The sequence below is a fragment of the Penicillium alfredii genome, assembly GCF_028826965.1.
Source record: "Penicillium alfredii strain IBT 34128 chromosome Unknown utg000012l_segment0_segment0, whole genome shotgun sequence".
NCBI lineage: Eukaryota > Fungi > Ascomycota > Eurotiomycetes > Eurotiales > Aspergillaceae > Penicillium > Penicillium alfredii.
This window is the reverse complement of record NW_026622709.1, coordinates 33,414-60,024: the sequence shown is the minus strand read 5'-3', so window position 1 is coordinate 60,024 and position 26,611 is coordinate 33,414. Positions and strand designations below refer to the sequence as shown.

At 51.0% G+C, this 26,611-nt stretch overlaps 10 protein-coding genes across 10 annotated transcripts; 4 read left to right on the top strand and 6 right to left on the bottom strand.

The window, feature by feature from the left end:
* Positions 1-531: 531 nt before the first annotated feature.
* On the top strand, positions 532-2,136 carry NUU61_009548 (glycosyltransferase domain-containing protein; the record flags this gene model as incomplete). Its single annotated transcript, XM_056660073.1, has 1 exon — positions 532-2,136. One exon carries the CDS (start codon positions 532-534, stop codon positions 2,134-2,136), a length of 1,605 nt encoding a protein of 534 aa, XP_056506571.1.
* A 259-nt stretch (positions 2,137-2,395) lies between these two features.
* On the bottom strand, positions 2,396-4,172 carry NUU61_009547 (MDR family MFS transporter; the record flags this gene model as incomplete). The annotated part of the gene is made up of 4 exons (XM_056660072.1): positions 2,396-3,034; positions 3,083-3,509; positions 3,574-3,953; positions 4,047-4,172. 4 exons carry the CDS (start codon positions 4,170-4,172, stop codon positions 2,396-2,398), a joined length of 1,572 nt encoding a protein of 523 aa, XP_056506570.1.
* Positions 4,173-8,647: 4,475 nt separating this feature from the next.
* On the top strand, positions 8,648-10,448 carry NUU61_009546 (uncharacterized protein; the record flags this gene model as incomplete). The annotated part of the gene is made up of 3 exons (XM_056660071.1): positions 8,648-9,059; positions 9,130-10,093; positions 10,148-10,448. 3 exons carry the CDS (start codon positions 8,648-8,650, stop codon positions 10,446-10,448), a joined length of 1,677 nt encoding a protein of 558 aa, XP_056506569.1.
* A 637-nt stretch (positions 10,449-11,085) lies between these two features.
* On the bottom strand, positions 11,086-12,910 carry NUU61_009545 (sugar porter family MFS transporter; the record flags this gene model as incomplete). Its single annotated transcript, XM_056660070.1, has 6 exons — positions 11,086-11,463; positions 11,512-11,802; positions 11,870-12,583; positions 12,645-12,720; positions 12,775-12,826; positions 12,886-12,910. 6 exons carry the CDS (start codon positions 12,908-12,910, stop codon positions 11,086-11,088), a joined length of 1,536 nt encoding a protein of 511 aa, XP_056506568.1.
* Positions 12,911-13,040: 130 nt separating this feature from the next.
* Positions 13,041-13,262, bottom strand: NUU61_009544 (uncharacterized protein; the record flags this gene model as incomplete). Its single annotated transcript, XM_056660069.1, has 1 exon — positions 13,041-13,262. The coding sequence occupies one exon, from the start codon at positions 13,260-13,262 to the stop codon at positions 13,041-13,043; it is 222 nt and encodes a 73-aa protein (XP_056506567.1).
* A 967-nt stretch (positions 13,263-14,229) lies between these two features.
* NUU61_009543 (uncharacterized protein) lies at positions 14,230-16,531 on the bottom strand (the record flags this gene model as incomplete). Its single annotated transcript, XM_056660068.1, has 4 exons — positions 14,230-14,907; positions 14,968-15,634; positions 15,697-16,070; positions 16,121-16,531. Coding segments are annotated over 4 exons (2,130 nt in total), but the record flags the coding sequence as incomplete, so codon positions are not given.
* Positions 16,532-17,184: 653 nt separating this feature from the next.
* On the bottom strand, positions 17,185-18,750 carry NUU61_009542 (Major facilitator superfamily domain general substrate transporter; the record flags this gene model as incomplete). The annotated part of the gene is made up of 4 exons (XM_056660067.1): positions 17,185-17,532; positions 17,593-17,952; positions 18,008-18,409; positions 18,538-18,750. 4 exons carry the CDS (start codon positions 18,748-18,750, stop codon positions 17,185-17,187), a joined length of 1,323 nt encoding a protein of 440 aa, XP_056506565.1.
* Positions 18,751-19,274: 524 nt separating this feature from the next.
* On the top strand, positions 19,275-22,768 carry NUU61_009541 (uncharacterized protein; the record flags this gene model as incomplete). Its single annotated transcript, XM_056660066.1, has 7 exons — positions 19,275-19,518; positions 19,577-19,677; positions 19,732-19,983; positions 20,064-20,773; positions 21,363-21,495; positions 21,558-22,014; positions 22,287-22,768. 7 exons carry the CDS (start codon positions 19,275-19,277, stop codon positions 22,766-22,768), a joined length of 2,379 nt encoding a protein of 792 aa, XP_056506564.1.
* A 255-nt stretch (positions 22,769-23,023) lies between these two features.
* Positions 23,024-24,357, top strand: NUU61_009540 (class I SAM-dependent methyltransferase; the record flags this gene model as incomplete). Its single annotated transcript, XM_056660065.1, has 5 exons — positions 23,024-23,278; positions 23,332-23,401; positions 23,448-23,535; positions 23,598-24,038; positions 24,120-24,357. 5 exons carry the CDS (start codon positions 23,024-23,026, stop codon positions 24,355-24,357), a joined length of 1,092 nt encoding a protein of 363 aa, XP_056506563.1.
* A 688-nt stretch (positions 24,358-25,045) lies between these two features.
* On the bottom strand, positions 25,046-26,482 carry NUU61_009539 (uncharacterized protein; the record flags this gene model as incomplete). Its single annotated transcript, XM_056660064.1, has 1 exon — positions 25,046-26,482. The coding sequence occupies one exon, from the start codon at positions 26,480-26,482 to the stop codon at positions 25,046-25,048; it is 1,437 nt and encodes a 478-aa protein (XP_056506562.1).
* Positions 26,483-26,611: the final 129 nt, after the last annotated feature.

Below are 26,611 nucleotides of genomic sequence, written 5' to 3'. Positions count from 1 at the left end.
GGATTGGCATGACAGGCACAAGCAACGACGGAGCAATTGTATAGGTGCTAATTTCTTCATGTGGCCAAGCCATTTCATCCCCATCCGATCTCATCCGGAATCCAATATTCGGTGATATGCACCAGCGCATCGTTTGCACCCAGTGGACTCGTAATCTACTCCGAAATCAGAAAAAAAAAAAAAAAAAAAAAAAAAAAAAAAAAAGGGGGACCACACGATCAGAAACCAAGTCAAAGTGTCGGAAAACAACCCAAAAAAAAGAAGGGACGCATACTACGATCTCCCCAGGTGGGCTGCTTGGTCCAATGGACTATGTTCGGCCACCCTTGGCCATGACCAGGTGAAAGGGGGCCACGAATCATAGTTTTTGATTGCCGAGAATTGAGGGTTTGCGATTGCTCCCTATGGGAGATCCACTTGGCCTGACGCAATCTGAAATCCATAATAATAGCAATGGACGCGCACATCTCTCCGCAGCTACTCTTTTCTTGAGGTCATCCGAGAACCTTCTACCAAAAGGGGCCTCGCAAGATGTTGCGAATGGACCGCTGGCGATGGGCAGCTATGGTCGCAATAGCGACGATGACCCTAATTGCCCTACTGAAATACCGATCACCAACCGTGACGAGTCCCGTCTTTGTTCCACCCGTCAGTCGTGCTCGAGGGCTAGCCCATTGCCTCATTTCACTACTATACGCTAACTTCGCCAACTGCCCTGAATCACAGGTTTCTAAAATACCAAATACCAAGGCGGATATTGGGACATCCAAGTTCCATCTTCTGCTTGCTGCAAGCAACCAACATCCGCGACTTTGCCGAGCGATTCTTTCATCTGCCCTCCTAGGGTACCCCATCTCAGTCCTCAGCGGCTGGGGAAAGACCGATGACCTGGATGCAGGCATTTCCCACCTCGCCAAGGTTCGCAATGTGATGCGCTACTTGGATACTTTGCCGCCGTCTTCCGACCAAGATCTTGTTTTGATGGTCGACGGTTATGACGTCGTTTTCCAGCTCCCTGCGGATGTCTTGATCCAACGCTATTTCGCCGTTACTGCAGCTGCAGATGAAGCCCTAGCAACCCGCTTTGGCGAGGACTACTTGCGCGCAACTCCAGAAGAGAGCCGTCCCCGAGCAACGGTTCTATTTGGTCCCGAGAAGCTCTGCTATCCGCCAAACGAGGCTCGGTCGGGCTGCTGGGCGGTTCCCACCAATACTGGACTTGCCCCTGATGCGTATGGGCCTGACGACGGGACTATAGAGCATATGCTCAATCGTTGGTTGAATTCCGGGACAGTCATCGGGCCCGTAAGAGATATGAAAAAGGTTTTCAACGGGACATTGAAACGCATCCAAGACTTCTATAACCCCGAGGATGACTGGTCTAAAGACTCGGACCAAAAATACCTGAGTGATCTCTGGGGTGACCAGGAGTACTTCCGCTCTGTGAAGGAGCTCCAGCTCAACAATCATACTGGGACGGTGCTACCTGGCGTGGGCTCAACCAAGGCCGTGCCAACTCGGGAATTAGGGCAAGAAACAGAATACCACATCGGCATCGACTACAAAGGGGAGCTCTTCCAGACCCGTGCCGTTTTTGAGCATGCTCTGGACCTGGTTCCCTTTAACAATACGGACTCCCAGGGAGCCTTGTCGTCCTGGGTTACGCGCAATGTGACCGACCATCCGGATTTCAAACCCTACTCCGTCCCACTGCCGGCCAATGTCATACTCTCCTTAAAGCGGCTTCTCATGTCTATTTCCCAGACGCTGAAGGCCAAGCCCGCGGACATGATCCCTCAATTACCTCTCAACATGAACGTCGTTACTAGAAAAGTGCATGCCATCTTTCACTGCACCGGTCCAAAAGAATACCTCGACGACTTGTGGCCCAAGATGTGGTTCTACCCATACCTCCGCTCACTGCTTGATGTCGCGATAAGGTCACAGAGGACAGGCCGGAGAATTTCCGACACTCCGGTCGATGGACGCAAGTGGATCCCAGCACATCCTCCTTCAACAAACGCAGGAAACAACGATGTCAATGCCTTGGGCGCATGGACAGACCTAGAAGGAGAGTGGCTTGAATGGGGACCACTGTGTGGACAATACAATCATGAAATATTTGGTGATCAATAATAGAACAGTGGATATACCAATATCATACAAGAGGGAACCCGACTTGAGTGTTGCCACCACCGGCGCCCTAGAGATACCCACAACTAGCCTACATTAGATACAATTCTTCACGGCCAACGATTCCGAATTCAAATTATATTCATAGGGAAGAGATAATCTGTTGAAATCCGAGTACAAAAACAACACAACCTGGTGTCAAATGCCAGCGCTCGCAGAAATGAACAAAGCCGCCAACTCCGATATCCCGTTAATCCAGTTGTCACTGGGGTGTCGGCCTTCTTCTCATGGATTTCCACTCCACAAACCCGGCTCCCACGAAGGAAAGAGCGGCAGCGGTCACCGAAACATAAAAGGTCTGAGTGACAGCAGTGTTGTATGCGTGGATCACGAAAGGGAGAACATCTTTGGGCAGACGCTGCGACAGATTTGCTGCCCCTGCTCTGATCACAGTATCTGGGCTTATCTTCGAAGTGTTTGCCAAAATATTTGTCACGAGCCGATTCTGGAAGACGTTCTGTGCAATCGAAATAAATATTGCACCGCTCAGGCTCTGCGAGAATGTGATAATCGCAATCCCAATCGGTATATCCGTTAATGGCAACACGGTCTGAAGAGCATTGATGCATTGCTGGAACCCAAGACCTGCCCCAAGTCCAATGATCACCTGATATGCAATCCACTTGCTGTGCCCTGTATCGACCGTAAAGGTTGTGCAGAGGCCCGCGCCAATGGTCAGGAATGCACTTCCAATGTACATGAACGGCGTGTAGTAACCAATGATGTTGACCAAGAGACCTCCAATTGCGGAACAAACAATCATTGACACAACCATGGGAAGGTTGTTGATTCCCGACTCCGAAGCCGAAACCTCTTTGATTGCCTGGAACCATATTGGGAGCTACACAGATGTCAGCGGTCGTTTTCTGGAAGATCAGACTCAACTCACATAATAGCCCAAAACAAAAAATGAGCCGCCCAGGAACATGGCATGGATCACAGCCCCAAAGACATTGCGATTCCTGAGCAGACGAGGTGGAACTGTGGCCTCCTCCTGCCTCCACCACTGAATGCAGCACCAGGCTGAGCCAAAGACTCCAAAGAGAACAAAGAGAGCAATGATGCGGGAATTTCCCCAGTCGTATTTGGCGCCGCCCCATTGAAGGGCCAACAGGATCGAGATGACGGCAGGAATGAAGACCACAATTCCAAGAGGATCCATTCGTTTCAACTGCTCCAGGCCTCCAAGTTCTTTTTCAGTCATGCGGGCGTCTTTGAAAAACATGATTATAAAGAATCCGGTAATAGCGCCGAGCGGTAAATTGATGTAGAAACACCATCTCCAACTGACCCGGTCCGTCAACAATCCTCCAATCCTAGGGCCACATCAGTCACTGTCTCGCTGGTTCACAAAGGCCAAATAACATTGGCAAATCCTACATTGGTCCAGTCACGGTAGCAATGCCGCTGGTGCTGCCAATGATACCAAAATACAGTGCCCGGCGGTGCAAGGGTAAGATGTTAGCCAGCACCAGCAAGGCCCCTGGAGAGATTCCACCAGACCCAATTCCGGCAATTGCTCTACCCATTATAAGCCCTTTTGATGTTGGAGTTGCCGCGCATGTCAGTGACCCTATCTCAAACAACGCGAGCGCAATTATGTAGGTCCACTTGGTCGAATAGTAAGAGTAGATTTTGCCGAATGGAAGGGTCACGGCGCATGATGTCAGAAGATAAGCACTGGCGTACCAGGATAAGTCTTCGAGTGAATTGAACTCTTGGGTAATCTTGGGTACTGCGGTTGCGAGGATGGTGTTGTCCTGGAACAAGGATCATCAGTGATGAACCAAGGCAACACCGGGAAGTAGGGAGCTCACCAAGGCAATGCAAAAAGACTGAAAACACAGTCCTACCAGAATAGGGACTAGCTTTGACATTGGTGGGTATTCATCCTGTTCGTCGATGCCCGATTCACTTCCGGACTCCTTCAGTGGAATATCATCTCGGTTCTCGAAGCTTTCATCCCGATATTCTCGCATGCTGGAGCTTTCTCCAGCTTTAAATCAAAATGCAGAGACTCTTATCCTGTTCCTTTCCCCTATAGGTCATTGAGATAAGACCAGAAGCAGCATGAGGGATGTCGTAATGGAGTATGGCAAGTAACAGGAAAGCAGAAGTCCCATTCAGGTCTAAGAAATCGCACAGAGCTTACCTGAAAAAGCATTACAATCAAGTGTAACCCATTTGAGCATGCAAGGGGGCACCTCGAATTTGAAGTCGAAGGGCGTTCAGTCCGCTATCACATTCCTTTCAGGTTGACCCGGTATGCACTTGTTACTTTCTGGAAAAAGATTGCTAGAGATTCAATCGCTGCCCAATAATTGTAGAGTGAGCTAGGTTGCTTTTGTTTGCTGAGAACCATTCTTAAAATTGGAATAACAAGTCGCTTTGAACTGGTTTTCGTCCGATATCACTTGGTACTTGTTCCTAGTCAAAGCTTGATAAAATCCCGAATCCCTACATTCCAGGGTCATTCACGTTGTTCCGAAATTGATTCCATTTTTAAGTTTTGGATTCGAACCAATGAGGAGAATTGTTCCACGGATTCGGGACATCTGGTGCTGTCATGAGGATATTGCATATTTGGACCGGAAGGTGATCTCGGGAATTCTATCTATCTATCAATCGAGGACACTCTATGAGGTCATTTTATCCTGAGACGTGGGTACTTTTGAATGCTTAGGTTTCTCAGAAGCATTAAAGAAGACATACATAAAGGGGCCGTATACAAAGTAACATGTCAACCGTGTTACCATCAGGATGCCGACACTCTCTGCCTTCGTATCACGAATTCAGTCTTACAAACCTTTCTTCTACTAGTAAGAATAGTAAGAAGATACCTGTAAGCAACCGCGATGTTAATCAAGGAATAATTTGAGTGGTAGGAAAAGGGCTTGGGTAGGATTGTCGGAGGCCGGTAAGCCACAAAGTACAAATCATCTCTCGGTTAAGGGCCGGCTTATTTACTATGCCGCTTGGTTTAGGAGAAGACGTCGCTATTCGAAATTAAAATAACATTCAATATCAGTAGCAGATAAATCGTATGGATAATAAGACTTTACTATTTATGGTCAAGAAGTCCTTATTATATATCAAGAGCAAATACATTACCGACATTCACGCGCTTCGGTGAGGGTCACACCAGTGGTAATCAGGCCACTTTTGAGAAACTCTTTATTTGCCCCTAGTACCTCATTACTCAATGGTCCTAATACCTGGGCTCATATACCTGTCAGGGTATGCGACAATAATACCCGACCACGGGAAACAAGCCTTAGGAAGGAGAGTGAGCTGCGAGTTTATTTAGGTAGAGCTTGACTAAAAGGGCTCAGATCTCGGGTTTTTCGACAGCGGAGATATAGACCCGAGTTCCATCCTGTTAACTCTGTGCTCAAGGGATAGAGGAAAGGGGGCCACTTTTAAGGTCGAGCGGCACGGGAACCCAGATTCACATCACAGATCCCGACTTCTGGTGGATGACCATGGTCCCGCGGAATGTACACAGGGATGGTTCTCAAATCATGTCTCCCTCCACAGTGCATTAGCTGCGTGTGATAGAAATCAATATCTCCGACTTTTTTCGAGGGACCACGCAGATGTCTTTTTTGTTTCTATATTAAGCTCTACTGGTATCCAGATTCCACTGTTAATACTGATCCTTGGTTACTAAAGAAATATATTATCAGAAGGTGGTTGTGACTTCTCGTTGGCATAAGCCAGAGATCTCAAATGACACATCCTCCGGCACTGTCGACTTGGGATTGGAAATCAGGAGTAAGTCTGTCGCTAGTGTGGCTAATTCATTAGCTAGTACCGGATTTTGGTTAGAAGCTTCAATTGGATATACACAACCTCGTGGTACAGACAATTTTTCTTCTAGTAGTCAAGCGGCAGGAATAAACCATTTAGTCATACGCCAAGAAAGACAAGTAAAAGCAGGAAGTTGTCGATACTTTCTCCCACCCGGCCCGAAGTAGGGAGAGAGGAATATGAGTGGCCCCATTGTATGTAAGCATGATAGTTAGGCGATCCAAGCTAAACACCCTAGTTTTGGGTATTATTAGCATCATGGCAGGGCAAGTATCGTGTGGTCCGTGATCCCTTCTCGAAGAATATTCCTGTGCTTTAATCTCCGCAGTTCGCTTGAGTAGCGCCCATGGTGTTTCCAGGGGCACATCTTGCAGATAGCCGAGCCTTGATCCCCTTATCTGAGTTAGCGTCCCGTGGGGATCGACTCTTGCCCGATTCATCTCATTGTTTTCGCCCCTTCTTTTATGGGATCTCGCAGGGGATCCAAGCCGGTGGCGTTGGAGGGAAGAGCGCGTGGTGTTGCTTAGTCGATCTACAGTCAACCCGGGCCACATCCCAGAGAGATACGATATAGGGCAGGGGCCAAAGGAATCTGACCCTAGTTTCTAGAAAACGAGGCCGCAGGGCGCCTGTCTCTCCACAAACGTACAGTCCAGACGATCATATTCGGTCGCTCGTTCCGGGGACTATGGAGCACGTCCTTGCCCTATTTGGACATATTATGGGTAGCAATATTCGAGATATTATAATGAACAGAGCACCAAAGAAATCCATGTTATTTCATGGGTGAATGCTTGTAGTTGTAGGGTTTTAATAAATGAATCAGTGCAAATTGAAAACTCGCTTGGAAGATGTTCTTAGAACTTGTTCTTCCCCACAACAGACAGGATAGAGAGTCCCCGGTCGCCGGTCTCGAAAGTGATTCGCATTATGGCCAACCATTTCTCTGACTCATACCAGATGACTTCAGCGGCGATCGGGAAGACGCCACGAGGCGCGTATGACCCCGACGCAAGGCATCATGAGAACTTGCACCAAACAGGAACTAGAGTAGAAAGAGTAGACATCCAACCAGTTATTGTGGATACTAAAATTGGCCCATCGCACACACATGGCATGGGCAAATGAAACACCGGGGCTCCTATCCATGGGCGTAGGGGAGCCCGGAGTTGCCGGATAGAGTAAGTTACACTGTCTATCCCCCAGGATTCGGTCGCAACCGCAGTGGGGAAACGATGAGCCCAACATTCATAGGTCAAGATCCTGGCCAGTCGAGTGGGGTCCATGGCTGCGTTAGTGCGGTGAACTTTTCAGTTGTCTTTGGCATAGGCTTAACTATGGCTTGACTATGGCTTGACTAGGCTTGACTAGGGCTTGACTACTCGGTGCCCAGCCCGAGAAGCCAGAAGGATTCTCATCCTTAAAGTAGATATTATAGTAGACCTCCAGATTCGCCACCATTCAGCATTCGCTGCCTAAAAACCGCGGGTCCCAATCCGTGGATTCTACCTTTTTCCATGTGCCGCGTGGCGTTATCAGCGTTCCATACTGGTTCTCATTCACATACCAAGAATACGCCATGCGCGGCATGAGGCGTCGCAGTCTGCGGACGGATGCACGCCAAGCCGCCGTCGAAGTTTCATTTCGGCTTCGCGAAATTGTCCCGGCCATCCAAGAATCCCGGTCCCGGATAGCCATGGATGCTTGGGGCACCATTTCCAATACAGCGTGTGAATATATGCGATCTGAACAATTAGGAGTTAGCCTAGAAATCCATGAAAAAACCTAGCCCTAGGTTAGTCGTCGTAGATAAATCAACATCGAAATCAGAAATAAATCCACCCCACGGGGTTCCATTCCAATAGTTTCGGTGAGGATGTGAGGCATGAATCTGGGTTTGACCCCAGAAAATAGCAAAAGAAACCACAAATGTCATCCCCAGATGGCAATTTGGACCCATTTTATTTCGCCCGGGGCCGAGGGCTGGGGGAAAACAAAAGAAGGGGGATATTCTCCACATAGTGAAGTCTGACGGGTTGAAGGATTTCAGTGGAATCAGAGAGAGAGAAAGAGCTGAACCTGGAGAAAGACGAGACTAACCAAGTCAGGAGAAGCCGAGAGTACCCTGCGCTTTGATTGTTACGCTCGCGTGGCTCTGGAAACCCTCCCACCCCAAAAACTGGGGGCCGTTGGCCGTGATGTCCGTGCAATGACCTGGAGATACCCGGGGTCGACCAACCACATCTTCGCCCTCGTCGCTCGCATGGACACTTTTGGGGCATCGCAAGTGGATCCGATTCTTCCCCGGTCCTCGAATCATACAGAGTTCACCCTGGTACAAGCGGCTCGGCAAGGTCAGGGAAAAAAAAAAGAAACGAAGTCCTAATCTGACTCCCCGGTCCGGAGAGAAAGAGAGAGAGGTCACGGCCCCCGATGCCATTCAAAACTGCCCTTTTAAAACCCATCTGGGTCCCCCGGAATATGATTTTCTTTCGATCGTCTTGTTCTGTACTGATTCTCTCCCATCTTTTCTTTCCCTTTCCCTTTCCCTTTCCCTTCTTTCTTGCTCTCCCCCGGCTGGCTCGGTCCTTTCCCCTGTCTGAACAGTGCGAAGTCGTGAGCCAAGAGGGCTAAGCTCGCCAAGATGCCCACCAAGCGTTTCTTGGGCCTCAATGGCACCAAGCTGCAAATCGCTATCGGTATTCTCGCCGGTATGGACTTTCTGTTGTTCGGCTACGACCAAGGTGTGACCGGTGGTCTCCTGACGCTCGAGTCGTTTACCAAATACTTCCCAACCATCGATACCCGCAAGGCCACTCTGAATGGAATGACCGCCGCCGAGTCGAGCACTCAAACCACTCGCCAGGGTATCACTGTCGCCGCCTATAATCTGGGATGTTTCGCTGGGTCGATCCCCACGATTTGGATCGGTAACATGCTGGGACGCCGCCGCGCCATCTTCCTGGGTTCGTTTATTATGTGTATCGGGGCCATCCTGCAGACGACGTCCTACGATCTCGCCCAGTTGGTCGTCGGCCGATTGGTAACTGGTTTCGGTAAGCCCTAGAATTGAAGAGTTGGACCACCACTCAGCCAGGGGAACTGGGCTAACGGGGAACCCTCTAGGAAACGGCATCAACACGTCAACGGTGCCCACCTGGCAATCGGAGTGCTGCAAGTCCCACCGTCGCGGCCAGATGGTCATGATCGAAGGCGCCATGATTACCTGCGGTATCACCATTAGTTACTGGATTGATTTCGGTCTGATGTTCGCCGATCCCAACGAGGTGTCCTGGCGATTCCCCTTGGCCTTCCAGATCTTCTTTGCCGCCATTATCTTGGTCTTCGTCATGTTCCTGCCCGAGTCGCCCCGTTGGCTCATTCTGAAGGGTCGGGAGGCCGAGGCGAAGGTCGTGTTGGCCAGCTTGATGGGTGACGAGACCGACGAGCTGTTCGTGGAGACGGAATTCACGGCGATCAAGGCGACTGTCCTGGAAATGGCCAAGGGCTCGTTCCGCGACATGTTTACCATGACCGAAGACCGTCACTTCCACCGGACGATGCTGGCCTACGTCAACCAAATGTTCCAGCAGATTTCGGGTATCAACCTCATCACCTACTACATCCCCACCCTGCTGGAGGATCAGGTCGGCCTCACTCCGACCCTCTCGCGCCTGATCTCGGCATGCAACGGCACCGAATACTTCCTGGCTTCCTGGGTGGCTGTGTTTACGGTCGAGAAGTTTGGTCGTCGGACTCTGATGCTCTTCGGTGCCGTCGGCATGTCGCTCTCCATGGTGGTTTTGGCCATCACCGACAGCATTTCGGCAGCGAATCCACAGACTCCCCTGGGTACCAGAGCTGGTATTGCCCAGACGGTCTTCCTGTTTGTGTTCAATAGCTTCTTCGCCATCGGCTGGCTTGGTATGACCTGGCTCTACCCGGCCGAGATTGTGCCGCTGAAGATTCGTGCCCCGGCCAACGCTTTGTCTACCTCGTCCAACTGGATTTGGAACTTCATGGTTGTAATGATCACCCCGGTTGCCTTCAACAACATTAGCTACAAGACTTACATCATTTTTGCTGTCATGTGAGTTGCATCCCACCATCTGCATACATTTTCCGGAAACTGATCTATTGATAGCAATGCTTTCATCGTTCCCGTCGTCTACTTCTTCTTCCCGGAGACCACCATGCGCTCCCTGGAAGAGATGGACCGCATCTTCCGCAAGACTACCACTGTCTTTAATGTGGTCACGCTGGCCCGTGAGGAGCCCCATATGTACGGTCCGAACGGCGAGCTCCTGCGCACTTTGGATGACGTCGAGGATGAAGCTGTCCGTCGCGCCAGCATCCTGAATCGGGAGGGCAAGACCGTCACTCAGCTCCACCGCGAACACGCGGGGGAGAAGGGCAGTGATGGAAGCTCCAGCGGAGAGAAATAGACCTAGGCCGACGACCTAGTGTAGTCTATTCACTTTTCAGGCATGTCGTTTTGCGAACTGCCACGACAATTTATTCGTTTTTGCTGAGTTTTGAGGTTCTTGATGGTCCTTGATTGATGAGATTGGGAATAAAGGTCCAATACCCCCCCATGTTAGACTGTTGTTTACTTTCTGTTATAATTATTTGAACTTCATCTTTATGTGACATTAGTCCAGTCGTTTCAGATTCAACCGAGTAAATCTCAGCCCTGTGCTTCCTCGCCCCACTCCATATACTTTATATACCTAGACGCCATGATCTTCTGTATTGCAGATGCTATGTATTTAGTGATCTTCAACGTCCAGGTGGAGCCCAATCAAGATATGCATGTCATCTTGACCAACAGCGAATCTCGGAGTCTCCGCTTGCTAGATCCAGCCAGCTATGTATAGTCTACCATGTGTGATCATCGTACTTTTCCCCCTTGTCTCTCGAGTTTTACCGAAGCCAGGAAACGAGGATCTATCTGCCTAAAGCAATATCAAATTTTGAGATGGAGGGGAAAGCAGGACTTCTGATTTTCTGACACTCAATTCATTGGGTCATGCAGCATCTTCTTAACACAGAACTCTTCATATCAAAGGGCATTGAGGTGATTCACACCACCTCTTCATGGGTAGCGCCGCCAGCCTTTTTGGAATCGACCGTCTCCTTGTGTCGCTCGATTTCCTCGCCAAATTTGTCCCCAATCTGATTGGTACGCCACGGCTTGACATCCGTTTCGAAGACCAAGTCGATCTCCTCAAGAGTCCGGCCGGAAGTCTCTGGGTACATAAAGAACACGTGAATGGTCATGGCCGCACAGAAAACCCCGAAGATGATGTAAGTCTTCCACTGAATATTGTGGAAAGCGGGTGCAACGAAGTACGCCAGTGCAAAGTTGAAAATCCAATTCGTGGCTGCTGACACTCCCACACCTTTTGCTCGATACTTCAGTGGAAAGACTTCGGCAGCGTAAATCCACGCAGTCGGAGCCTGATATGGTCAGTAGGCTTCGCGAGTCCCGGGCCTGCAAGTACATACCCAAGTGAATCCGTAGATGCCCGTGAAAATATATGAGAATGCAATCACGGCCATGCCGGCATTCCCCTTGATCTCCCATGTTAAATTGGCGTTACCATTCACGTCCGGGACTGGGTGGCCCTTGCTGGCCATGACAGCGGCGATGATAAAGTGAACGATCATGCAAGTGACAGCACCGATGAGGAGTAGCGATCGACGGCCAACGCGGTCAATTATGGGAAGCATGACTCCTGTAGTCACCAAAAAGATAACATATTGAATGGCTGAGGACCACAGCGTTGTGTTGCCGGTCTACATCAAGTCAGTCAACCACACGTAATCCTAATTCACTTGCAGTGAGATCGCAAGTAAAACTCACCATCCCAGCCATCTCAAAAATATAGACGACGTAGTACATCGCAACATTACCGCCCAGCAGCTGCTGCCACATCTGTACACTCATCCCGCACATCGTACGCTTCCAGACGCGAGGTCCAAATAGCGCCAGAAACGAAATGTCTTTGGACTCGTGGGCCAGTCGCACGGCCTCCTGAACCTCTTCGAATTCGACCTGCACCACAGGGTCGTTGCGGTTACCCTTGCCGTGCAGCATGGCCAAGGTCTCCAAAGCCTCCTCCCATCGCTCCTTCGAGGCCAGCCAGCGCGGTGACTCGGGAAAGAAGAATAGGGCAATCAACAAAATCAGGCCCGGAACAGCCTGCACGCCCCAGCAGACCCGAAACGCAGCTGGCCCAGACACTCCGACAGCGCAGCCGTAGGCAATCAAGTACATGATCAAAATGCCCCATTCAATGGCCCATTGCTGAATTCCCACCACGCGACCGCGGATCCGGGCGGGGGCTAGCTCTGATAGATAAACGCAAGTTTGCGACGAAGTAACGCCCACTGCAAGGCCACTTACCACGCGGCCAGCTACCAGATGCGTCACATTTTGCGCGCTGGTTTGAACCATCGCCCCAATGATCCAAACCACTGACGCGATCATCAAAGCATACCGACGACCGAGAATATCCGATAGCCAGCCCGCCAAGATGGAGCCGGCAAAGGAACCCGCCGACATGGAGGCGGTGATCTATATTCCAGTGTGAGTCTTGCATTCTAACATCAAAACAATCAGGCCAGGCACCACATACTCCCCCTTGGAGGTTTGAGTCGGGTTTGTTGAAAAATTCAGTATATGTGTCAACGCCAATCCAGGCGCTCATTGAGCTGTTGATCATGTTAGTGATGTCGTTTTCTTCAGTCGACATGAGGGATATTCACCTCACATCGAAGCCGAATAAGGCCCCGCCGATGGTACCAAATGCGGCGAGAGCTATCACAGGTTAGCCGGACAAAACAGTCTGATAAGGGAAACAGGAGAAGAAAGTTCACCATAGATGTTGGAAATACAATACATGGTTGCGGGTGGCCCTTGGGAGCTTGACAATCCAAGTCCCTCACCAGGCGGCCCTGCCGCTTTATATCTTATAAGAAAACGGATCCACTGTTTAACGCACGGTTCGGCGTAGATTCGAACTGAGCTGGAGCTACAAGCGAAACGGCAGGAGTGTACCACCTAGGACGACTCCTGGGCCCGGGGCATTGAGCCTGGAGCGGAAGGGATCGACAGCGGAGAATGCGGAGGAGCATGGAGAGAGGATTCCGGGGGATAAACTCGGCGGAGGATGCTGCGTCATTGGTGGAGGAGCGATGTCAGCCAACCAGTCGGCGAATTTGATGAGCTTTCGGTTCGGTTCAAGTCGCGCCATTTTAACCGAATGCCGAATTTACCCGGAGATCATCCACGACAGGTTTCAGACGGTCTTTTCCCGAACTGTCCACCGTGGTATGATCTGAATTCAGGGATTCACTGTAGTCTTCCCTCGTGGATAAGGTGATGTCCTTGATCCGCGACGGAAGATACCAGTGCGAGCTCGGCTGGCCTCTTATACAAACCGATCGGCATGCCGACGTCATGCAAATGAAAGCGCGCGTCACTGTGAAGTTCTATACCTACGAAAAGCTACGTCTACTTTCAACCCTAAAGCCTTAAGAAGTGGGAGGAAGGATCGGGTTGTTGCATGGATTGTCGATAGACCCGAATTTCAATACGCATGGTTCAAGTCGCGTGCAGCAGCTCATGGACCCCACGTGGTATGTACCTTTCTGATCATCATTGGTACTATTGACGTTGGTTTCTGTCTCATCCTTGCGAGATGGTGCGAGATAGTGGCGGCGCCAACGGGGTCAAGGCACCACGCCACAAAAGTCTTGTATTCACCGCAAATATCGTGTTGGAAGGTGAGCACAATCTCCTGGCCGAACCTAGGACTCGAAATGGGGCGAGACTCGGGTAAATCACGGTTGCATTGAAGCACCACCGGGTTATTGCCACTTCAGTTTGGAGATAGCCAGATCGCTGACGCGTGTCCAAAATTTCTCAGGTGTCCGAATCCTAAAACTTCCTCTTATTTTCAACTCCTTCAGCGTAAACCCTGGAAGAAACATCCTTGCTGGTCCTGGATAGTCTTGGCCACGGCATCATACTCTCGCCCCTAGGCTAGCTGTTACCATCAAGTCATCAGAAGGGGAATGGAATGGCAAGGGATCGCAATTCCTGGGGAAGAAACGGCGGGGAGATCTATTTCTCATTTCTATCTCTATATCTTCCACATATACTAAGTGAAACAAGCATAACTACAACCGAAGAAAGGAGAAAATCCCGGAGCACATCATTCACAGTTTGCTCTTAGGCTCGTTCTTGAGGAGCGCCTCATTCCACGGGTACGGGTCAAACACCAAGTCATTAACCGGGTTCTCCTGACTGGCCCGGCGGAACAGATCCTCATACACTGCCCCATCGTATCGGCCCAGGCTAGAGTCCAGTTGCCAGTCCGGAATGGCCCACGCATCGACCAGTCGGATGGCGTGTGGGCGGATCTCATCCAGAAGCTTCATGACCGCTGTGGTGCGCGCCAGGGTGATCTGGCGCACCGTGACAGCGCCCGAGGAGAAGAACTCAGCGGCCTCGCGCTCCAGTGTGTGCAGGGCGTACAGCCTGAACAGTTGGTGCATCAGGGTCTTGGACTCAGGGTCCAGCGCCGCCGAGAGCTGCGGCGAAGAGACCGACTCATAAAAGTTCTTGACGACAAGATACTGCGAATGGGCGGTCGACAGGCGCCAGAAGTCAACCAGGAGACTATTCCATGACCGCTTCTCGGCATCCCGGTGCTTCAGCGCCTCAAATGTCAGATGAGCGGTGCGCCATGCAAACGCAGCCACAATGTCTGCGTCTGTCTCGAGCACGTCGAAAGAAGCTCCCTTGTCCCGGCGCGAGAGGTAGGTTTGGAGAATACGACTCGTGTCGTTGTCCGCAGCCTTGCCCGACAGGACAGCACGGGCAGATTTGAGCAGCTATATAAAAGAGGTCAACTTACTTGGTCGCGAAAGGGCCGGGGGGGAGAAAGGACTCACATAGCGAGCGACCTGCTGGGTCAACATGTAATTGTCGCCCTCCCACGTCAGTGTGGGCAGATAGTCCGAGTACCACGGTCCAATGCCGCTATAGCTGCTGTATCCGTGACCACCGCAAGCCCGGCGGCAGACCTCTAACCCTTCTCCGGCGGTGGTACTGGCGAGAGCCTTCAGGCCACATGATGTGGCATGCAGATCCGCCAGCAGGTCTGCACCAGCCCGCAGCTCCTCGGGGCCAGCACCCCGCGATTCCTGTCCGGGTGAGCTGGCTGCCTTCATGCGATTCTGGTTCTCCTGGTACAATTGCATCATGCCGCGACCGGTAAAGTGGAGAGCGTACATGGCTGCCAAGAGGGGCAGCAGACGGACTTGCACCATCTTATAGTTCAGAACCTGGTTCTCGCCTGCGTTCGCTTCCGCATCACGGTCTTGGAATTGCCGCCGAACGGCACAGTACCGGGTGGCAATGGTAACACCACGCGCCAGAACCCCACCGGCCTGGAGGACAATGTTGGATCGTACCCAGGTCAAAGTACCATAGACTAGAGTAGGCAGTGCGGGACGAACGTATTTGTTCGTTTCCTTGTCGATTCGCGAGAAGCGGGCCAGCATATTAATATGCGGAACCTTGACGTTGTTAAACAGCAAGAAGCCGTTATCCATGGTACTGATGAAGTATCTTTAGCAACAATCCAAAAGAAAAGAATGCTAGGGTCCCATGCAACCTACTTGTAACCAAACTTGGGTCCAATATCACCAACGTAGACATTCTCGAGCGGTTCATGGGTCTTCAAGTCCCGAACCTGCACCACGAATGGGTGCGGGCCATAGTTCTTGCCGCCGATGTAAAGCTGCGCCATAACCACCGCATGGTTCGCCGTGCGACCCAGGGACCCAATCCACCACTTAGATGCGGTCAATGTCGGCGAGTTGATGGTGAAGGTCTTGTCGTCCGGATTCCAGGTGGCGGTGGTCTCCAGACCGCGCACGTTGGATCCGTGGCCCAATTCTGTCTGGGCATAACAGCCAATAATCTCGTATTTTTGCGCCCGCTCGAGGAACAGCTTATGTTGTTCGGGGTTTCCCTGTTCGCGGAGGGTCACCTAGATCCTGTCAGTCCATCGCTTTTCGTGCCAGGGGCCACATCACCTACCAGAAACATGCTTGCGTGCAATCCATACGGGGTAGGTTCGCCAATCAGCTCGTTGGCGGCGTGAAGCTCCTCCATGGACCATTTGTTTTGTTCTGCCAGCTGTTGCAGACGCTTGGCCTTGGCCAGCGACCGCTGCAGCCGTTCCACGCGGCCCAAGGTGTGATTCTGGGACTTGTCAAAGACCTTTTCCGGCTGCAACAGAGCCAGAAGCTTTTGTTGTCGAGCCAAGATTTCCTTGGTGTGCAGCAACTCGGACAGTTTTTCGACGTTAATATTCGATTGCGCGCGTTCGTGTTGGAGGAGTTCGGAACCCTGCGGACCCAACGGCTTCAGGGCCTGAACCCAGGCAGGTGGAGGAGACGGCATATTGAATTGTAGGGGGTTGTAATCATCAATGGGGAACAGGTAAGACACTAGGGAAGACCTGTTAATAAAGCGCCCAAAGGTGTCCAGGTAGTGACGTTTGGCCGAGGGTGGCCTAAAGCGGCAAATGCCTCGGCTCAAAAGTTGATCGGTGAGTTCCGAGGATCGCCGACTGCCAAATTCTGGCGGGTTTGGGGGAATAACGCGATGAGAACCGCCTTTGCTTGGGCCTGAGAAAATTATCTACCGGTAAAAAGCTCCGAGATATTTGTCTCGTATTTTCATATTTTCCCTGGAATTTTGGCGATTTTATGCTGGCGAGGGGATCCCCCGCATCTCCAACAGTCGGTTGGGCGCGTCCCGGAGTCGGCCAACCCGAAGTCGGGCGGATCCTTGGAGACGCTACTAAGTCATTTGCAAGAAACGGACCTCGGTCTGCTCAATGAATCCACTTGACGTGGACTAAAACACTTCTGCTCATTTCGGACTAACAAATATTGGCGAAATTTTTTGAGAAGAAAGTAAAATAACCCACGTGAAACCGGATGGCATCGATCGCGGCCAAAATCGGGGACCCGAAGCGAAACTCATCAAGCCCCGAATCTGATAAGAAGATCTGCCCCGAGAAGAATTTCACATGCCAGCTGGTTCCGACCCAGCGCGTTCGCGCCTGTGAGACCAACGCCTCGTGACATTCGTGCTTACTCACTTCGTCTCGCCTTGGATACCCGCGGCAATCCCAGCCACGCAAGAAGAATCGCTCCCGACAGGGCAATGATGAACGGCTGCAATACTTTCACGCCCTTTGCTTGGGCCAGTGCTCCAACGGCAAATGGGAGAATGGCCGCCCCGCTGCCACCAAAGGCGGCAGCAAACCCAATCGAGCTGACGTGAAGGTGCCGTGGGAGAAGCTTGGTCACCATCACTACAACGCCTGGAAAGAGCGGACCCAAGAAGAAGCCCTGGAACGAGACGGCCACCGCCGACGCATAGAATTGGGGCACTAGCCACAAGACCAGTCCAAAGGCCATCGAAAAAATTAAGTAGCCCTGTCAACGGACGTCAGCTTTGTCGGCTTCCACACCAACTCAATATCCAAGAATCCTCACCATGATCGCAATCTTCTCGCCCACACGTGGTGTCACGAACCCTAAAACGACTCGGCCAACCGTGATACCCAACCAAAAACCAGTGGCCGTCATCCCACTGGCAAAAGCACTGCCATGCCGAACACGGATCATAAAGGTAACAATCCATCCTCCCAGCGCCACCTCGACTCCGACATATCCCAGCAGAAACAAGGAACAGAGCCAGGTCACCCGCGCCGATGGGCGATGGAACAGTGCCGCCCGAAGACCTCCTTTCTTGTTTTCCTCCACTGAGTGCGTATTGGCGGCACGGAAGGCGGCCCCGGTGGCTTTCCAAAAGCATACACTAGAAGACACGATTTCGATGAAAGCACACCCCACCTGATCATTAACTCGACATGTCTCACACAAAATACGGGGAGCAAAACCAACTCACCATCACATAGTAGAAATAATACCACGGCAAATTGGCGCGGGCTATCATCGATGTCGCGATCAATGGACTTAGTACAGCGCCCAACCCGTATACTCCATGGAGGAGACCAAGCAGCTCGTTGGCATTGGCCATATTCCCAATCCAGGCGTTCCAGGCGGCATCCTCGATTCCGTTCCCGAATCCGGCAAAGATGAACGAGACCACCAGCACCGGATAGGGTGGATGCACGCAGTTGACAATGTACGCGATGAGATGGCAGCCTGGCCCAATCACGGCCACCCCACGTTGACCCAACGTGGTATGGATACGGTGGTTGAGGAACGCAGCGAGGGTATACCCGACCAGGGGTGACAGAAAAACAAGGGACACCACCGTGTACGAAAGATGATAATAGGATTCCAACTGTGGAAGAAGTGAGTCCAGAGACAGAGAAACAGTGTGGAGGGGTGGGATCACACATATGGAATCAGGGCCTGCATTCAGTGAGCTACAGTCTAGTGGATTTGTCGACTTCGAGTGTTCAGACTTACACCGTACGCTGCATCATTGGCACCCATGACCAGAAACCCCCAGAACGTGGCAAAGGAGCGGTAGATGTTGATTCGAGGGTGGTTCCATTTTTCTAATGCCGGAAAGCCCTGGGGCTGGTCCGTCGATGAAGCGTCCGTCCCCGTTCGTTGGGCCTCTAGAGTGATATGACGGAGATCTTGCGATTCCTCGTGGACCACACAGGTTGATGCCATGACGTGGGCTCGTAGGCGATGCGCTTCCAAAGAGCTGGGATATCCGTTTCCAACAGGCTTGATGCAAAATTGTGAGCCCGACGAAGAGAGTCACACATACCAAAAAGAAAATCAGAGATGAACTTCCCTCTTCCCACGAATTGTTTTCTCGACCCCGCTTGACGATGGAGCTACCCAACGCCCAAGCGGGCCATGCGGAGGGCATGCCCGCTTGGCCCCGCGGAGATCCACTTGCATCGCCGAATCAGGTCAATGGCCAGGTTCAGTCGGCAAAACTTCGGGAAAGTGATGAGTCATCTCCTTCGCATTCAGATTGCTAGGAGAAAGGGTCATGGGAACCATATAGACACAGATTTGGCAGGGTGTGAGGACACGAGGTCGGTCGAATGCGCGTGGATGTTTGATTTTGTTTTTGACGCCTTCATGCCTTCATGCCTTATTCTGATGAGGGGCAAGTGTCACGTGACCACCATCGTGTTCCGTTACTCTCGCCAATATCTGTTTATCTGCATGATCATGGCAGTATGGCTAATTCCCTAATTTCCCCCGAGACCCTGAGCACAGCAGTGAGTGCCTCAACTCACTCGGCCCCTCTTCCCCAATTATCATCCCATTCGGCCCCTCCGCCTAGCTATGAGCTGCAGGCCATAGAGGATCACCCCACTGACCAGGATTCGGGACGAGAATTCTCATTACCACCGGTGGACCGGGGCAAAGATGCTTGGCTATGCTTGATGGGAGGCTTCTTCCTTGAGGTGATGGTCTGGGGTATGTGGTGAACCCCACTCCTACCTCAGGTAACGAACATCGGCTGACAAGCTTCCAGGCTTTCCTTTCTCGTTCGGTGTGTTCCAGGAGTATTACACCACTCATGAGCCCTTTCGTCAGGGTGCCTCAAGTATATCATTAATTGGGTCTTGCTGCATGGTTCGTCGACATCTTCCGAGACTCTTTGGATGTCCATCATTAAGATCAAGCTAGGGAATCATGTATCTTGCTTCTCCATTCAGCCTTCTCATTCTCCAGCGCTGGCCCCATACCTGTCGATTTAGCAGTCTGATCGGCCTGGTTGTGGCAAGCATTGGCATCGTATCTTCCTCGTTCGCCACCCGAGCATGGCAGCTCATATTAACACAGGGCATTCTCTATGCGATCGGTGCCTGTATGCTGTACTATCCTATCCTACTCTTTATTGACGAATGGTTTGTGCACAAGAAGGGACTTGCCTTTGGAGTATGTTGGGTAAGTATATTTAAATGAGTGGCTTGGTGTTGGGAACCTCAGTCGGAGAGAGCTGATGAGATTTGGTGTAGGCCGGAAGTGGTGTCGCTGGTGTGGTATTTCCCTTCGTCATCAAGTCTGCACTCTCTCGGTTCTCCTTCCAGACTACCATGTGGGCCTGGACAGTGCTTTTGATCATTCTGGTCGGGCCATTTCTGCCTTTTGTGAAGCCACGGGTACGCCTCTCAAGCGCACACAGCCCTCGGCCACAACGTCTCAGCTTTAAGTTTCTACGCTCCCGGGAATTTCTCATCTTTCAGGTGGGGAACATCTTGCAGAGTCTCGGATACTTTGCTCCTTCTTTGTATCTGCCGACATACGCGCGGTCGGTTCTTGGAGACTCGGGTCTAGGTACCACCGCCCCGGTGACATCCATGAATGCTGGGACGGTCATTGGGTTTCTGTTCATGGGGCTTCTCATTGATCGGTGGCATGTCGCCAACGTTCTTTTCCTGGCTGCTCTCGCCACGGCAGTTGGTGTCTTTGTGATCTGGGGCTTCTCCGTTTCGCTGCCTCCTCTCTGTATTTTTGCGTTATCCTATGGGGTGTTTGCAGGGAGTTCAAGCGCCACCTGGCCAGGGATTGTCAAGGCCGTCCGGCAAACAGACGAGGCTGCTCCCGCTGGGTTTGTGATGGGTCTGTTAGCGGCGGGCCGAGGAATTGGTTCCATCGCGTGTGGCCCCATCAGCGAAGCCCTAATTCAGGGGGAATGGCCGTGGACAGGAAAGCCTTTGGCCATGGGGTATGGATCCAGCTTTGGTGTCTTGATCGTCTTCACCGGCGTCACCGCTACTTTCGGAGCACTAGGATTTGGGGCCCGGAGATTGGGGCTCATCCACTGACGCGATATCGTAGAACATGCAGTTGACATGGTTGAGTATACTTCAATGGCGATTTTATATTCTGAAAGAACATTGATTCCTCCAGCAGCCACATCTGGTGTGCTTTTCCTTCCTCGGCAACAGCCATGGGCCGTATCTCTCCACCAGTCAATACTACCAACGTTTGAAACAACATATATAACCTCACCCCTCGCCTGCGACGGTTGAGACATTCTCAGCCATGAGCTATCCCAATCCAATGATCCCGGGCTTAACCCGGACCCGTCGATTGTTCGTGTAGACCGGGATTTCTTTCTGGTCACCTCCACCTTTGAATACTTCCCTGCAGTTCCCATTTTACCATAGCCACGACCTGATTCGGTGGACTTTGATTGGCCATGTATTGACAAGACCGAGCCAGCTGTAAATTCACACCCCAGAGCCTGGTGGTGGTGTGTGGGCGCCGACCATTTGATACCACCGCGGCGTGTTCTATGTCGTTGCAGCTAGTTTCCAACGCCATCGCCCCCAGAAGGATTATCGCATCTGGCCGCAGGGCTTCTATTTCCTGACCACAAATATCTGGGATGACAGCACATGGTCAGATCCCGTATATTTCGACCAAGTTGGGTTCGACCAGGATGTAAGTCTCATACTCGGAACATCTAAAACGAAACAGAAAAAACAATGAATTGACGGACAAAGCTTTTTTGGGACGACGATGGCATTGTCTATCTTTCGTCCACCTACCGGAAACTTGAGCCCACTCCGGGTGCCAACCTCAAGGACTTTGCAATTCATATCTGCACTGTGGATCTGACCACTGGGCATTCTACTTCAGGGCCCAAATTAATCCGCGAGTCTCCCTCCGGAGTTGCCGAAGGGTCTCACATCGTCAAACGCGGCTCTTATTGGTATCTCTTTACAGCGGAAGGCGGCACAAAGAGTAGACATTGCGAATGGGTGGATCGCAGTGCAGTCGGTCCATTTGGACCATGGGAAATTGGACCTCACAACCCTCTCTGGCGCAATGGTGTGGAAGACGATGTGCAAAACACGGGCCATGCAGACCTTTTAGAGGCTATTCAGGGAAAGTGGTGGGCCGTTCTACTGGGAGTCCGGCCCGTCCGGAAAGGCGACAAGTGGGAGGATTCAGTCTTTGGTATGTTGTGGTCTATTTTTCTAAGATCATTGACTCACTGGTACAGGTCGAGAGACCTTTTTGGTGGCAGTCAGCTGGGAAAATGACTGGCCCTTGATGAATGGAGGACGAAAGCTCACTTTACACTCAAAGGCCCCTGGTCTTTACCAATTCCAAGCCCTTATTGCGTGGAGAGATGACTTTGTGTCACCCACAGATGCAGCTGGGGTGGTATAGAAAGAGTGCGTGTTGGTCTCTTCTAGATACCTGGGTCTGGGGTTAATGAGCCATAGATACCCCTGTCACCACCGACTATTCGCTCACTGAACGCCCCAATTATATGCGGATTTATGGCGGTTCATACAATCTTTCGGTACCTGCCTGTTCGACACTTTTCTTCCGCAAACAAAGTCACCACTTTTGCACCTGGGAGACGCAGGTGTCATTCCAGCCGACCACGACACAGACTGAGGCGGGCACGGTGGTCTGGTGGAACTACTTCACACATAGTAGTCTCGGCGTCCGCAAGCATCATAACAGCCGAATACTGCGCTTTCAACCGCCCGAAGGCCAAATGGTCGAGCTGGTGCTCGACGAGACCAGTGATGTGATTTTGATAGTGGAATGTGGACACCAGTACCGATTTGGGTATTGTCAAGGAACCAATTCTCGAGTCATCTGGATTGGCGCCATCTCCAACGAGGCTGCAACCAAAGCTCCACCAATAGGCGCCGCCTTCACGGGGATGATGTTGGGTCTTTACGCCTTTAAGTGAGCGACGGCGGTGCTTGGATCCGGCAGGTTTCGCACATGCTACACTCAAGTAGCTTTATACTCATTGAAAAATACTCTGGCAGAATTTAAACTATGTCAAAGCCATGGCCATCGCTCTCGTGGATTTTGTGATGTATACAACTGCGCGAACTAACACTGGGTCACGTGACCGGCCCCCACGGGATCCCCAATCTCTTTGGCATCTCCTTGACCAAACCACAGATAGAATGACAGCTGAAACTCACGATCCTCGGCCATGAACTCGCCCATGGGTATTGAGGACAGCGAGGATTCACCCCGGTCAACATCTCGTCCTGGTTCTGCGGCGTCGCGGGAGGCCTTGGCCGTCCCGCCGTCCTATCTCCGGTTGGACGACGATAGCGATACCGATTCTGCTTACGGCGAAGACTCCCTGCTCCGAGATGACACCAGGACGTTGGCTACGTATATGACCGAATATCGTTATGAGTTTGGGCGACGATATCACGCCTTTCGGGATGGGGCTTACTGGGTCCGTGAGGTTCTGAATCTTCCCCGGACCGGTCTCGGGCTGACGTCGATAAGGGTCCCAACGATGATCTTGCGAATGAGCAACAAGAAATTGCCCACCATATGTATTGCCTGACCCTTGACGGTAGGCTACATCTGGCACCGCTTGATCAGCCACAGGTATGGCCCAGCCGTCTCGAGTGTCTCACGGCCAATTTCTAACCCGCCCCGCTTCCAGGAAATCCTCGATGTAGGGACAGGAACCGGACAATGGGCCATGTACGTTCATGAGTTGGACATATTCCGTGAGAAGGAACATCATCATGCTGACCGAGACTCAGTGACATGGCCGACGAATACCCCAGTGCACGAGTCACCGGCGTGGATCTCTCACCGATTCAGCCATCATTCGTGCCACCCAACTGCACCTTCGAGATCGACGACATGACCCTCCCATGGACTTATGATTCCCATCGGTTCGACTTTATTCACGTGCGCGAGTTATTTGGCTCGATCCCCGACTGGGATGAGTTCTTCCAGCAATGCCTGCGCGCGCTAAAACCTGGAGGATACATCGAGGTGGTGGAACACTCCGTCGATCCGGTGGCTGATGATGCGACCATGGGCCCCAACCATTTTTTTCGCGTCTGGGGGGAGACAGTATTACAAGCAGGGCAGCGATTCGGGAAGAGTTTCTCAATTTGGCAAGAAAGCGCAGAGCGGTTACGCACGACGGGATTTGAGGAAGTTGAGGAGCATCGGTATCAGTGGCCAATGAATGGGTATGTTTCTCTGCTCCTCTGTTCATCCGTATTTCTTTCTCTCTTCCATTGTGCCTACAAAAGCACTAACACCCGTCGCAGGTGGAGCGATGATCGCAAGCTACATGAGTTAGGACGATGGAACCAATTTCGACTACATGGCGGCCTCGAGACTTTTATGCTCCGACTTTTAACTTCTACTTTAGAATGGCCTTATAGCCAAGCCCAAGTTTTTCTCGCACGAATGCGGGTTTCCTTGCGTGACTACCGAACCCACGCCTACCTTCCTTTGACCGTGGTGACTGCCCGAAAACCTTTGTCTGCATCCTCCCAGTCTTGATCTTTCATTTTCTTTCTCATTTCTGACTAAATATGGGATGGCTATGTCTTACGTCTTACGTGTTTATCCTTTCGTTGTTTTGTCTTTATACCCCTTTGATTAATGACCGTCATGATTGGCTCACATATTGGATTGAAAAGGCCGGAGATGGAGTTGTATATACTTGTCTCGCGCCGAATGATTCCCCCCGGGAACTCTTCAGCATGGGCATTACAGAAGCATGAGCATACAGTTGTTGGTTCTTGATGAAACTGCTTTGGTCTACTTTGCAGCGTTGCTGATCGACATAGGATCGGATCTTGCGTACATTTCTACATACAGTAGTGATGGAACCAGTGATAGTAGTACATTGGCAGCATGAAGTTTGATTGATTGATAGCTTTTATACATAATGAAGCCTTATTTTGTCGGTAAGTGCCTCTAGGACAAGGCTTGTGCCGTTGATGGGATTTGAAACCGTAACCTCTACATCAATTCACCCAATTAGCAATGTGCTTAGAGTCTTGCCTGGTGACGCACTTGTTGTTTACGCCACCCACGCCAGCCTTCAGTGTTTACGCATACAGGCATTGCGCTGTGTAATGTCACCGTAATGGGCAAAGTGATGTTAGTAATTTCGACAAAACCCAGCATAACATGTATTGATTTCAACTACAATATATTGCAAACAACCCCTCTCACAACACCCCTAAAGCTTGTACCCTTGGTTGGACTTGACCCATTTAATCAAACTATCCTCCTGGAATCGCTCCATCACATCCGCCTCCAAAGAAATCCTCACTTCCCAAGGCGCAAATTTATCACGGAATCGCGCTGGCATCAACCAAGCCAAACCCGGGATACGAATATCCGGCACATCGAAGTTCTGCACTTTGCCCAAAATAGATCCAAAATCAAGCTCGTACATCTTAAGGGATCTAATGTTGCTAATAAACATATCCCCAATGTGATACAGCGCCGACCAGTCACTGTTGTTTGACGTGCTTGATATAGTACTTCGAGCAAATTCGTCTGTGGTCTTTTGAAAGTCGTTGTGGATAGAAAGAGCTAACTCAGCCAAGAGTTTGATCTTATCAGGATCAAGCGGGCTTGAAGGAGAAATCTGAGCAGCCGATAGGTCGAAAGAAGAAAGCATACTTTCAATGTTGGCGCGGGCTTCACTGAAAACCATTGCGTTCCCAATGTAAGAATCGGGTAGATTTGGTTGTAAGACATTGCGTATTTGCGATATTATAAGGGCAGTGGATATTTCTGGCTTCGTCTTTGGGTTCAATCCAGCACCTTCGGAAGAAGGAACTCCATATCTTGATCGAACAAGGCTAAGCCATATCAAAGCAGAGACGGTTTCATTTCTGGACAAGTCGACACCTTGCGAATTCAATCGTTGACGTAGCAAAGAGTTGCACTCTTCCCTCAAATGCTGAATCTTCGCAACATCGAATTTCAGCATTCTGCTAACAAGTGGGCTTGATAAGCTCGCTATCGGGGCAGGTAGGCAATGCAGTTCGCTCGGAGTACCATGTCCATTACCCGCGTCACGAATCACACCTCTACTTTGTGCCTCTTTGTAAGGGTTAGTTCGCAGTGACTCAGCGCTTAGACTAGGACCTTTGCAGCATTTCGCAAGGTCCTTCATCACATTCTCCACCGCTATGCCGTCCATAGCCCGATGGTGGAAGTTGTAGCAGAGGATAATACCATCTTGCATGATATTGGCTTGTAGCCTGAGCATGGGAGCCAGTTCCTCTGATACCATATCCAACGACATTGGAATCCAATTCTCGTTGAACAGAGTGTCATATGAGAAGGACACACCAGGCGTTTTGGGGGAAACAGCTTCCCCATGGTGTTTAATCTTTAGCATCGGATGCTTCTGTAGGAATTCGGCGGATGAAGGTTGCATCTCGTACACATTCTTTTTCCCTTGTAGCCGAGTGGAGAGAGTCACATTTCCGGCAAGGAATGGCAAAAGCTCTACAAGTCGGTTCACGCCCGCTTGCAGAACTGGAATTGCGGTCGAAAGCTCATCGACGTGAAAGGTGAAGAAACATGACATATGAATAGGAAAGGCAATATGATCCAGTGGAGTGAGCACATACGGCTCGAAATTGGGAAGGATAGCCATATGCTATTTCCTTGTCTATTCAGTTCACGTGCTTGAAGGGAGGATGGATGTTTTGGTAAAGACTTTGAATCAGGATGAAGAGGATCGCTCACGGAAGACAAGTCCTATTAAACCAGACGACACTCGGAC